This window comes from Salmo salar, chromosome ssa25 (assembly GCF_905237065.1).
Source record: "Salmo salar chromosome ssa25, Ssal_v3.1, whole genome shotgun sequence".
Classification (NCBI taxonomy): Eukaryota; Metazoa; Chordata; class Actinopteri; order Salmoniformes; family Salmonidae; genus Salmo; species Salmo salar.
Window position 1 is genome coordinate 49,005,968 of NC_059466.1, and position 13,845 is coordinate 49,019,812.

At 45.2% G+C, this 13,845-nt stretch overlaps 1 protein-coding gene across 1 annotated transcript; it reads left to right on the plus strand.

Annotated features, from left to right (window-relative positions):
* The first annotated feature begins 627 nt into the window (after window positions 1–627).
* On the plus strand, window positions 628–10,177 carry LOC106586899 (probable serpin E3). Its single transcript, XM_014174634.2, has 7 exons — window positions 628–1,053; window positions 5,340–5,680; window positions 7,723–8,190; window positions 8,778–8,976; window positions 9,151–9,251; window positions 9,492–9,662; window positions 9,841–10,177. The coding sequence occupies exons 2-7, from the start codon at window positions 5,416–5,418 to the stop codon at window positions 9,891–9,893; spliced, it is 1,257 nt and encodes a 418-aa protein (XP_014030109.1). The 5' UTR covers window positions 628–1,053; window positions 5,340–5,415; the 3' UTR covers window positions 9,894–10,177.
* The last annotated feature ends 3,668 nt before the right edge of the window (window positions 10,178–13,845 follow it).

Here is a 13,845-nt window from a genome sequence, read left to right on the forward strand (position 1 = left end):
ATATATATATATATATATTTGAACACAAAATACTACATGTAGTGGAAAAGGTCCTAGCTTACAAGACATTTTAAAGTCACATTCAGTTGGCTCTGAGGAGGGAAGTTCACACCATCATGTCCCATTCAGACCAGAGGGACGGGGTTATTGAGACACCAACCCCCCCTTCTTCATAAAATGATCTCCTCCTCTTCTGTTCTCCTCATATTTTCATTCTGGTGTCACCATAATATAATTAAATGCCATTTAGCAGAGGCTTTTATCCAAAGCGACTTAGTCACGCGTTCAGTTTTACTCTACATATGGGTTGCCCCAGTGGGATTCAACCCATGTACCCTCGGTGGCATTGCAAGCACCATGCTCTACCGATTGAGCTACATAATACCACGAAAAAAATCATATTTATGTTAGGGTTGATTAGGTTAGAAATGTAGCGATGATGGGTGAGATGAATGTCCAAACAGGACTCACAAATCATTCATTTTCCAGATCATTTAAATGACACATTCCATAGTGTCTCCCAATTAGAAGCGCTGACACAGCACTTTGATGGTCAGCGTGTTGTTGTACTCTTGTTGGGAGATGGCTTTTGATCACCACAACAAAAGGGCAAGCAGCTTGAATAAAGGGGACCGACTGTCTTTTGTGAAATGTGTGTGAGTCTTTTTTTCTCTACTCGTTTTAGGATTTGCTGGTTGGTGACATGCCTCCCTCCGCCTGGCTCCTTATAGCGCCGGACCGGGTAGGGTTAGGGGAGGTAGGAATTCTAGCCGAGTCGAATGGTACGGACATCGCCGACAGAGACCGCAAACACGGAGCGCTCCCTTTTAACACGGTCTTATGACTGAGAACCCGCTCAATCAGCTGGCTACTCGAGGAGCAGACAGGAGTAGCCTACAAACACCGGGAGAGGAGAGGTGAGAGGAACATTACAAGCTCTCCAGTGACAGTGATAGCAGGCGTTTGTGGACATCGGATATTTGGCGATAACTGCCTGGAATTGGAACAGAAAACCAAAAGTAATTGTAGTCTTTCTCTGTACCTGTCTTCCAGGTAAGTTTCTTGCAGGTGAATTATTCATGATTTGGGCCATGATAAATTATAACAGACCTATAACTGCGATGAGTTTTAACTTTAAAATGATTTCAGATCATTCAAGTTTCTTATTTGTTGTCTTCTATGGTTTCCATTAGCTTGAGCTCGTTAAGATATGGATAGAAGGTATAGGCTACATAGATACCAGTTATGTCCACTTGGGAAGGAACATTTACGTTGGCTGATGTGTCAGTCGTGATCATAACAGGCTAGACATATTTATGGTTTAAAATGAATTATAAGACAAAAGTTTTTTTTTTTTTACTTTAACTAAATGATGCGTGCTTTTGTTTGCAATTTCCAGATTTGACATGATTTATTTGTAAAAATAAAAAAAAATGTTGCAGTATGAAATCTCGTTTTCAAGTGTCCCCCCAAAAATAAAGTAAAAATAACTTAGTAACAAGAATAATATGGCAACTACAGTCTAATAATAATAACAACTAAATAATAATACAAAAAACAAACGTACATTTAACAGCATAGAAAAGTTGTACAATTACTAATAGGCCTACAACTAATATAAACTACTAATACAACTAATAAAAACTACTACTAAAACTACTAATACAACTAATAAAAACTACAACTACCAATACAACTGTCACAGCTGTTAGAAGGAGCGGACCAAGATGCAACGTTTTCGTAGTTCCACATATTTATTTAACCAGTGAAACCGAATGCAACAATTAAACACTTCAAAATATACACAAAACAACAAACCGTGACGCAGGATGATCAAATACACTCACAACGAATAATCACCCACAAACACATGTGGGACAAACATCAACTTAAATAGGACCTCCAATTAGAGACAACGACAACCTGCTGCCTCTAATTGGAGGTCATGCCAAACAACACCAACATAGAAATGCAAAACTAGAAACTGAACATAGACATACAAAAACAGACAAACACCCCCTGTCACGCCCTGACCACTCTACCATAGAAAATAACCACTCACTATGGTCAGGACGTGACAACAACTAATGAAAACTACTGCTACAACTACCAATACAACTAATAAAAACTACTACTAAAACTACTAATACAACTAATAAAACTACTGCTAAAACTACTAATACAACTAATAAAACTACTGCTACAACTACTAATACAACTAATAAAACTACTGCTAAAACTACTAATACAACTAATGAAAACTACTGCTAAAACTACTAATACAACTAATAAAACTACTGCTAAAACTACTAATACAACTAATAAAACTACTGCTAAAACTACTAATACAACTAATAAAAACTACTGCTAAAACTACTAATACAACTAATAAAAACTACTGCTACAACTTCTAATACAACTAATAAATATAACTACCTATAAGTGTTCAGACCCCTTCACTTTCCTTTACTTTACAGCCTTATTATAAAATGGATTAAAAAAAAAAATTGCAATCGCTGCCAAAGGTGCTTCAACAAAGTACTGAGTAAAGGGTCTGAATACTTATGTAAATGTGATATTTCAGTTTTTTGCTTTTAATACATTTTCAAAAATGTCTAAAAACTTGTTTTTGTTTTGACATTATGGGGTATTGTGTGTAGATTGGTGAGGGAAAAATCGATTTCATATATTTTTTAATAAGGCTGTAACGTAACAAAATGTGGAAAAGGTCAAGAGGTCTGAATACTTTCCGAATGCACTGTACATATACAAAAGTATGTGGACACCCCTTCAAATGAGTGGATTTAGCTATTTCAGCCACACCCGTTGCGACATATGTATAAAATCGAGCACACAGCCATGCAATTTCCATAGACAAACATTGGCGGTAGAATGACCTTACTAAAGAGCTCAGTGACTTTCAACGTGACACCGTCATAGGATGCCACATTTCCAACAAGTCAGTTCGTCGAATTTCTGTCCTGCTAGAGCTGCCCCAGTCAACTGTAAGTGCTGTTATTGTGAAGTGGAAACGTCTAGGAGCAACAACGGCTCAGTCACGAAGTGGTAGGTCACACAAGCTCACAGAACTGGACTGCAGAGTGCTGAAGCGCGTAGCATGTACAAATGAAGCACGTAGCATGTACAAATGAAGCACGTAGCATGTACAAATGAAGCGCGTAGCATGTACAAATGAAGCGCTTAGCATGTACAAATTGTCTGTCAGCACAAGAATTGTTCCTCGTGATCTTCATTAAATAGGTTTCCTTGGCCGATCAGCCGCACACAAGTCTTAGATCACAATGCCCAATGCCAAGTGTCGGCTGAAGTGGTGTAAAGCTTGCCGCCATTGGACTCTGGAACAGTGGAAACGCGTTCTCTGGAGTGATGAATCACTCTTCAACGTCTGCCCCAATGCATAGTGCCAACTGTAAAGTTTGGTGGAGGAGGAATAATGGTCCGGGGCTGTTTTTCATGGTTCAGGCCCCTTAGTTCCAGTGATGGGATATCTTAATGCTACAGTATACAGTGACATTCTAGATGATTCTGTGCTTCCAACTTTGTGGCAACAGTTTGGGGATGGTCCTGTTTCTACATGAAAACACGCCCATGCACAAAGCGAGGTCCATACAGAAATATTTTTTTGAGATCGATGTGGAAGAACTTGACTGGCCTGCACAGAGCCCTGACCTCAACCCCATCGAACACCTTTGGGATGAATGGAACGCCGACTGCGAGCCAGGCCTAATCGATCGCCCAACATCAGTGCCCGACTTCACAAATGCTCTTGTACCTGAATGTCCCCGCAGCAAGTCCCCGGAGCAATGTTCCAACTAGCGGAAAGCCTTCCCAGAATAGTAGAAGCTGTTATAGCAGCAAAGAGGGGGACAACTCCATATTAATGCCCATGATTTTGGAATGAGATGTTCGATGAGCAGGCGTCCACATACTTTTGGCCATGTAGTGTGTGTGTATGTATGTAGATATATATATAATAATACTATACATATATATATAATACTGTATAATAACATTAACTTTGAATGTTGTGCAATTTCCTGGCCACAAAATAGGATTAATGAATTATTGGTTCATGAGGTCTCCATTTTCTGCAGGTCCACATTGCTCTTTAATTGATTTAATTGAATGGGGATGACAGCGCCCCTCAATGGTACTTGGCCTTCTATGGAAAGAGCAGGCACGTGGTGGAGCTTAGGATAAGAGAAAGCCGGGCAGTAATTGAACAAATGTTTCAACAATTGGAAGTGTGGTTTTACAATGAAAAGTTCTTCCATGATTCCATCAAGACCGATTCATGAAATGTATCTTACGGAACACTTTATATCATCAGGGACAACGATGGAAATAAGTCATTGTATTTATTGTGCCGTCCCTGTCATAACGCTGCTGTGGATACGCTTGCTTTTTAAACTGGCAAATTAAATAAATACATTTGTTAATGTACTGAAACATCACAATAGGCCTCTATGCTTTGGATTGTTATAAAGTTACATTACCCACCCTTGGATTGTTATAAAGTTATATCACCCACCCTTGGATTGTTATAAAGTTATATCACCCACCCTTGGATTGTTATAAAGTTATATCACCCACCCTTGGATTGTTATAAAGTTATATCACCCACCCTTGGATTGTTATAAAGTTACATCACCCACCCTTGGATTGTTATAAAGTTATATCACCCACCCTTGGATTGTTATAAAGTTATATCACCCACCCTTGGATTGTTATAAAGTTATATCACCCACCCTTGGATTGTTATAAAGTTATATCACCCACCCTTGGATTGTTATAAAGTTATATCACCCACCCTTGGATTGTTATAAAGTTATATCACCCACCCTTGGATTGTTATAAAGTTACATCACCCACCCTTGGATTGTTATAAAGTTATATCAACCACCCTTGGATTGTTATAAAGTTATATCACCCACCCTTGGATTGTTATAAAGTTATATCAACCACCCTTGGATTGTTATAAAGTTATATCACCCACCCTTGGATTGTTATAAAGTTATATCACCCACCCTTGGATTGTTATAAAGTTATATCACCCACCCTTGGATTGTTATAAAGTTATATCACCCACCCTTGGATTGTTATAAAGTTATATCAACCACCCTTGGATTGTTATAAAGTTATATCACCCACCCTTGGATTGTTATAAAGTTACATCACCCACCCTTGGATTGTTATAAAGTTATATCACCCACCCTTGGATTGTTATAAAGTTATATCACCCACCCTTGGATTGTTATAAAGTTATATCACCCACCCTTGGATTGTTATAAAGTTATATCACCCACCCTTCTTTGCAGTGACCCCATCTCTGCGGACCCGCCCACTCTGACATCATCAGCTGTATTTTACCTTTGACCCTGCACCTCCAAGGCCATGTGTCGCCTGTCGATGACCTCACTATTCGTCTGCTTCTGGTTGGTGGGGAGGGGTCAGTGTGACGCTAGCTTTCAGGACTCCATGGGAGAGCTGCACACGGAGTTCGCCGTCAGCCTCTACCAAACGCTCAAAGAGACAGAGAATAACTCCAACCTGATCGTGTCGCCGCTGAGCGTCTCACTGTCCTTGGGACTTCTGCAGCTGGGCGCCCGCGGCAACACGCTGGCACAACTGGAGGCGGCACTGGGATATGACGTCAACGGTAAGACCCCCGCCACGAGTGGGTGGTCAGGGTACTGGGTGGTCAGGTTACTGGGTGGTCAGGCTACTGGGTGGTCCGGTTACTGGGTGGTCAGGATACTGGGTGGTCAGACTACTGGGTGGTCAGACTACTGGGTGGTCAGGCTACTGGGTGGTCAGGTTACTGGTGGTCAGGTTACTGGGTGGTCAGGGAACAGGGTGGTCAGGTTACTGGGTGGTCAGAGTACTGGGTGGTCAGAGTACTGGGTGGTCAGAGTACTGGGTGGTCAGGGAACTAGGTGGTCAGGTTACTGGGTGGTCAGGTAACTGGGTGGTCAGGGTACTGGGTGGTCAGGCTACTGGGTGGTCAGACTACTGGGTGGTCAGGCTACTGGGTGGTCAGGTTAGAGGGTGGTCAGGCTACTGGGTGGTCAGGTTACTGGGTGATTCAGGTTACTGGGTGGTCAGTATACTGGGTGGTCAGGTTACTGGGTGGTCAGGTTACTGGGTGGTCAGACTACTGGGTGGTCAGGTTACTGGGTGGTCAGGGTACTGGGTGGTCAGGTTACTGGGTGGTCAGGTTACTGGGTGGTCAGGGTACTGGGTGGTCAGACTACTGGGTGGTCAGGTTACTGGGTGGTCAGGGTACTGGGTGGTCAGACTACTGGGTGGTCAGGGTACTGGGTGGTCAGACTACTGGGTGGTCAGGTTACTGGGTGGTCAGGTTACTTTGTGGTCAGTGTACTGGGTGGTCAGACTACTGGGTGGTCAGGGTACTGGGTGGTCAGGTTACTGGGTGGTCAGGTTACTGGGTGGTCAGACTACTGGGTGGTCAGGTTACTTTGTGGTCAGTGTACTGGGTGGTCAGACTACTGGGTGGTCAGGTTACTTTGTGGTCAGTGTACTGGGTGGTCAGACTACTGGGTGGTCAGGGTACTGGGTGGTCAGACTACTGGGTGGTTAGGTTACTGGGTGGTCAGACTACTGGGTGGTCAGACTACTGGGTGGTCAGGTTACTTTGTGGTCAGTGTACTGGGTGGTCAGACTACTGGGTGGTCAGGTTACTTTGTGGTCAGTGTACTGGGTGGTCAGACTACTGGGTGGTCAGGTTACTTTGTGGTCAGTGTACTGGGTGGTCAGACTACTGGGTGGTCAGACTACTGGGTGGTCAGGTTACTTTGTGGTCAGTGTACTGGGTGGTCAGACTACTGGGTGGTCAGGTTACTTTGTGGTCAGTGTACTAGGTGGTCAGACTACTGGGTGTGTAGGCTTGTGTTCAAAGCCCATTACCAACACACCTTGTTCAATGAATCAAGGTCTTGATGAGAAGTCGATTCTAAAGCAGTTTTAGTGCTGGGGTGGAACGAAACCCTGCATTTGTTTGCAGACCCCTATAACTCTCTGTGTCCAGTCAGCGGGGATGGGGGCCACAGCTGTTGAGTGCAGGTAATAACATGCTGTGTTGGTACAAAGACAGAGCACTTTAACTAACATCTAAGTGTGGGTTTATTTTGCTCTCTATTACTGTTAGTTCAAGTGTTTCTAGGTGTGTGCATACCATTCCTTTACACTGGTGCTGGGCTACACCGTTGCTACGGGGCCCTGTGGGCCGGTTGGCCAAGGCAAGGTAGAGTAGAGTGGTGTCTGGAGCTCTAATACCTGCCCCTGCTTTATAATCTGATTATTCAGAGGGTAATACTGAGACTCTGGGGTCGAAAGGCCACTGTGTTACACTGCAATAGTGACAGCAGACACTAAACAAGTAGAGTTCACAAGTCATGTGAAGGACTTACTCCAGGCAGGGACATAATAACATATTCTCTTGATTTATTTAGCATACTTGATTGAAAAAAAAGGTGCAGGTGGCAAGGTGTCAGAGTGAAGAAAACCAAGGTTGTTATACATGTGGTATGGATCTGGTGCCCCAAGTAGGCCGAAATGCACTTACTAATGCAGACCTGGATTAAATGGGTTGGCTCACGCCTGGTCTCTTTTTCACTCATTGATTCTAGCGGGAACCTTTCCACTTGGCCTAGCCACTGATTCCACTTCCTGTCTCTCCAGACATGCATGTGCAGGACTTCCTGTTGCGGTCGCAGGGGGACGTGGGTAACTCCAGTCACGGGGTGCGGCTCCAGCAGGCCTGCACCCTATTCATCCAGACCGGCGTCCAGCTCCTTCCTGTTTTTACCCAGCATGCAGCAGCCCTGAGCAACAACAGTCTGGTCCGAGCCAACTTCAGTCAGCCCAACCACACCCACAGCCAGCTGCAACAGTGGGGACGCAACCACGGCACCGGTGAGCCGCTCCAGTCCGGTGGCAGCGGGGAGCTGTTTGGGTCTGGCGAGGCCCAGGGAGAGGCCTCGTTGTGGGGCAAGCGGCTGCAGATGGCCCTGGTCAACACAGTAAACTTCCGGGGAGTGTGGCAGAAACAGTTCCTCTTCACTGATACCCAGAACCTTCCCTTCACCCTGTCGGACGGCAGCACCATCAAGGTGCCCATGATGCACCAGGCCACAGAGGTCAACTTTGGTAAGTAGTAGTTTATTTTAAAGGGACCATGTGCAATTAAAAGCACATTTCAGACAGTGAAATATGCACCAAAGTTCATTTTCACCCACAGTCCCTAGTGAGAACAGGATAGCAATAGTTTTCTGTCGGGACTGTTTTTTGATGCTGTAATTGAACTTGTCAGTTCATCCCTTACATACTTATCGGTTCAACACTTACATACTTATCGGTTCATTACTTACATACTTATCGGTTCAACACTTACATACTTATCGGTTCATTACCTACATACTTATCGGTTCAACACTTGTCAGTTCATCACTTAGAAACTTGCCAATTCATCACTTAGATACTTGTCAGTTCATCACTTACATACAGTCAAATCAAGCACAAAACAACACAATTAGAGTTTTGATTAATAGTATAGTAGACATTATACAAGACATTGTAAAGTGTTAATGTTTAGTGCTTCAGCCTGTGCATTGCTTCCTCTCTGGGGTTTTAGGCTGGATATCTGTAAAGCACTTTATAAAATAAAAGTGCATGATTGATTATATCCTGTGATCTTATATAAAATGGTCGTTCCTTTGGTTTCCCTGTATGTGCAGGTCAGTTCCGTACCCAGTCGGACCAGCGTTACACAGTCCTGGAGCTGCCGTACCTGGGCCACTTCCTCAGTCTGCTGGTGGCTCTGCCCAGTGACAGGAAGACACCTCTGTCCTCGCTGGAATCCCAGATAACAGCCCGCGCTGTGGCCACTTGGGAAACTGGCCTCCGCAGAACCAAGATGGATGTCTTCCTCCCTAGGTACATGTTGATCTCAATATGTATTTATCTGAACTTTAGTGATACCATGGTAGTCGCTATATATATATATATATATTTCCTAGCACAAAGTGTCCTAATCTTCATGGTGTCTGATCTACTGTAGCATGGCAAAACAGGTGTATGGTAGAGTAATGGACTGGCTTTTACTTACAGGTTTAAAATGCAGAATAGGTTCAACCTGAGGTCGGTTCTGCCGTCAATGGGGGTCAGCGACGCCTTCAACCCAATGGCGGCAGACTTCACTGGCATCTCAGGTACAGTACGCTCATTCAACTGCCTTATTCTGGTTAAATATGAGATCCATTTGGCTGGTCCTAAGATCAGTTTGTGCTTTTGCCTATTCCATTGTCAAGCCAAAGTTTTTGCATGACAATTCCCTAAGGAACTGGCTGTAGAGCAACAAACAGACTGGCACCCAGGCTAGAGATCCATGTCATCCTCAGGACAGATGTCTGTCCAGTACTTACAGCATTGTGTTTGTTATCTCTCCACAGCAGAGGAAGGCCTGTATGTGTCAGATGCCTTTCATGAGGCCAGGATCGAGGTAACAGAGGACGGGACCAAGGCAGCTGCAGTAACAGCTATGGTGCTACTCAAACGATCCCGAGCTCCCGTCTTCAAAGCAGACAGACCTTTCTTCTTTCTCCTGCGACAAGTCAGCACAGGTAGGCATACCATACAAAAAATGGACAGATAGCTGACATGATCTGCGTGAACACTGACGTCACAGGAAAAGGAGAGCACTATTTTGGCGTTTTATTGCCGTTACAGCATCACCTTGTTAGTTTGGTCGTCTATTTATCATCTCTCTCTCTCTCTCTCTCTCTCTCTCTCTCTCTCCAGGATCTGTTCTATTTATGGGGCGTGTGGTGAATCCAGCTGAACAGGCACCCTAAGACCTCCTCCACCACCCTAGGACCTCCTCCACCACCCTAGGACTCCCTCCACCACCCTAGGACATCCGCAACCACCCTAGGACCCCCTTGCCCCCATCCTAGGACCCCTTACCCCCCCACCCCACCACCACCCTAGGAACCCTTACCCCCTCCACCACACCACCCTAGGACCCCTTACCCCCTCCACCACACCACCCTAGGACACCCTCTACCACCCTAGGACCACCTCCACTACCTTACCCCCACCACCAAGCTCGGACACCCTTACCCCCTCCACTACCCTAGGACCCCTTACCCCCCCACCCCACCACCACCCTAGGACACCCTTACCCCCCACCACCACCCTAGGACCCCCTTGCCCCCATCCTAGGACCCCTTACCCCCCACCCCACCACCACCCTAGGAACCCTTACCCCCTCCACCACACCACCCTAGGACACCCTTACCCCCTCCACCACACCACCCTAGGACACCCTCTACCACCCTAGGACACCCTTACCCCCTCCACCACACCACCCTAGGACACCCTCTACCACCCTAGGACACCCTTACCCCCACCACCACCCTAGGACCACCTCCACTACCTTACCCCCTTCACCACCCTAGGACCACCTCCACTACCTTACCCCCACCACCAAGCTCGGACACCCTTACCCCTCCACTACCCTAGGACCCCTCTACCACCCTAGGACCCCCTTACCCCCTCCACCACCCTAGGACCCCCTCTACCACCCTAGGACCCCCTTACCCCCTCCGCCATACCTTACCTCATATTCAACCATTCTAAAGATCTACTTTAACTGTATATAACAATATGAATATGTATATATGAATAGTGTGGAAATAGTATTTTTGTTGTCTCTTGGTGTCTTTGCTCTATAAAACTGTTCAATGTAACATCTTCTGTTGTTCTGTTCTATAACTGTTATGTGCTTTGTCATGTATTTGTACATTTTATGTGGACCCCGGGAAGAGTAGCTGCTGCGTGTGCAGTAGCTAATGGGGATCCTAATAAACTAAACTACCCGTATTTATTGGTGACCAACAAGAGGGTCAAGACACTTCAGGAAGAGGAACAATATTTTTGTACATTGTAAATAAAATGTTCATAACTTGGTGTTTTCTACCAAAAGTGTTTTGGTCCATTTTTTTACTGCAGCTGTATTATAGGCCTTACACTTCCTGGCTGATGCATGGTGCCACTTCCCTGGCTGATGCATGGTGTCAGAGAGGATTCAGAAACTCTCACATCTACCACATTTTATTCAAACTCAACTGATCACTGCTGTTTCCCATAGTTTGTGTGATAAAAAAAAAAAAATCTCTCCAGAAGGTGAGTTTTTTATTTATCACCCGTCACATCTCCAACGAGAAGCCTCAACAACATGCAAAGCCTCACATTTCCTTGAAAGAAAGTGAAATAAAACATAATAATGACACTTACTGAACAACTGAGACTTTTATTTACATGGACATTCAAAATATAAAACTTTATTCATGGTAATACAAAAAAATTTACTTCCTCTGGGAATTTGCTTTAAATAATTCACAAGTTATTTACATCTATACAGTGTATTCAAAATACTATTTTGGTCGGGTCCTCTTTACAAAACAAAAACAAGTATGGCAAAAACTTGGTCCCTATGAGGGGAGGAGGTATTGGAGAGAGACCGAGACCCTATGAGGGACGGGGTATTGGACCAGAGACCCTATGAGGGGGGGTATTGGACCAGAGACCCTATGAGGGAGGGGGTATTGGACCAGAGACCCTATGAGGGAGGGGGTATTGGACCAGAGACCCTATGAGGGAGGGGGTATTGGAGAAAGACCCTATGAGGGGGGGGTATTGGAGAGAGATCCTATGAGGGGGGGGGGGGGTATTGGAAAAGAGACAGAGACCCTATGAGGGACGGGGTAATGGAAAAGGGGGATAGGCAGGGAGAATAACCCTGAAGTACCCTCTCATGTACATTTTACCAGTAGGCCTTTGGTCTCAGTCTTCTCAAGTGGCCCCTGTGGATAGGCCAAGTACCCCCAGGGGTCCTAGTTGGTACCCCCAGGGGTCCTAGTTGGTACCCCCAGGGGTCCTAGTTCCCACCCCCAGGGGTCCTAGTTCCCCCGGTTGGGAACCACTGACCCAGCATATTGAGGTTTCTTGTCAGTTTCAAGACACTGACACAGAGGTAGACAGGCCAACGGCACTGTCTTCTCATTCCTTGGGTTAGTTAGTATACTGTATATCCCTCTTCTCTCTCTGTTTGACTCTTTCTGCCTGGGTGAAAGGTGCAGGTTGAGATGTGAAAGGATGAAGGTTAGGGGTGTAGGGATGAGGGCTAAAGGTTGAAACAGAACACAGCCGGTGATACAGGACCAGAACACAGTCAGCGATATAGAAACAGAACACAGTCAGCGATACAGAACCAGAACACAGTCAGCGATATAGAACCAGAACACAGTCAGTGAAATAGAACCAGAACACAGTCAGCGATATAGAACCAGAACACAGTCAGCGATACAGAACCAAAACACAGTCAGTGATACAGAACCAGAACACAGTCAGCGATACAGAACCAGAACACAGTCAGCGATACAGAACCAGAACACAGTCAGCGATACAGAACCAGAACACAGCCAGCGATACAGAACCAGAACACAGTCAGCGATATAGAACCAGAACACAGTCAGCGATACAGAACCAGAACACAGTCAGCGATACAGAACCAGAACACAGTCAGCGATATAGAACCAGAACACAGTCAGCGATATAGAACCAGAACACAGTCAGCGATACAGAACCAGAACACAGTCAGCGATACAGAACCAGAACACAGCCAGCGATACAGAACCAGAACACAGTCAGCGATATAGAACCAGAACACAGTCAGCGATATAAAACCAGAACACAGCCAGTGATACAGAACCAGAACACAGTCAGCGATACAGAACCAGAACACAGTCAGCGATATAGAACCAGAACACAGCCAGTGATACAGAACCAAAACACAGTCAGCGATACAGAACCAGAACACAGCCAGTGATACAGAACCAGAACACAGCCAGTGATACAGAACCAGAACACAGCCAGTGACATAGAACCAGAACACAGTCAGTGATACAGAACCAGAACACAGCCAGTGAAATAGAACCAGAACACAGCCAGTGACATAGAACCAGAACACAAATCAAAGTTTATTTGTCACATGTGCCGAATACAACAGGTGTTGACCTTACTGTGAAATTCTTACTGACAAGCGCTTAACCAACATTGCAGTTTAAAAAAAATACATTGTTAAGAAAATCAAATGAAAAATGTAATAATTACACAATAAAATATCAATAATGAGGCTATATACATGGGGTACTGGTACAGAGTCAATGTGTGGGGGTACAGGTTAGTTGAGATCATTTGTACATGTAGGGGTAAAGTGATAATAAACAGCGAGTAGCAGCAGTGTAAAAACAAAGTGGGGGGTGTCAATGCAAATAGTCCGTGCGGCCATTTGATTGTTCAGCAGTCTTATAGCTTGGGGGTAGAAACTATTAAGGAGCCTTTTGGACCTAGAATTGGCGCTCCGGTACCGATTACCGTGCGGTAGCAGAGAGAATAGTCTATAACTTGGGTGACTGGGCCTTTTTTTGGGGCCTTCCGCTGACACCGCTTAGTATATTTAGGTCCTGGATGGCAGGAAGTTTGTACAGCCCAGGACACGGATGTACTGGGCTGTACGCACTACCCTCTGTAGGGCCTTGCGGTCGGATGCCGAGCAGTTGCCATACCAGGCGGTGATGCAACCGGTCAGGATGCTCTCGATTGTGCAGTTGTAGAATATTTTGAGGATCTGAGGGGATAATGGTGTTGATGTGAAGCATGACCAGCCTTTCAAAGCACTTCATGGCTACCGACGTGGGTGCTATGGGGCGGTGGTCATTTAGGCAGGTTACCATGGCTTTC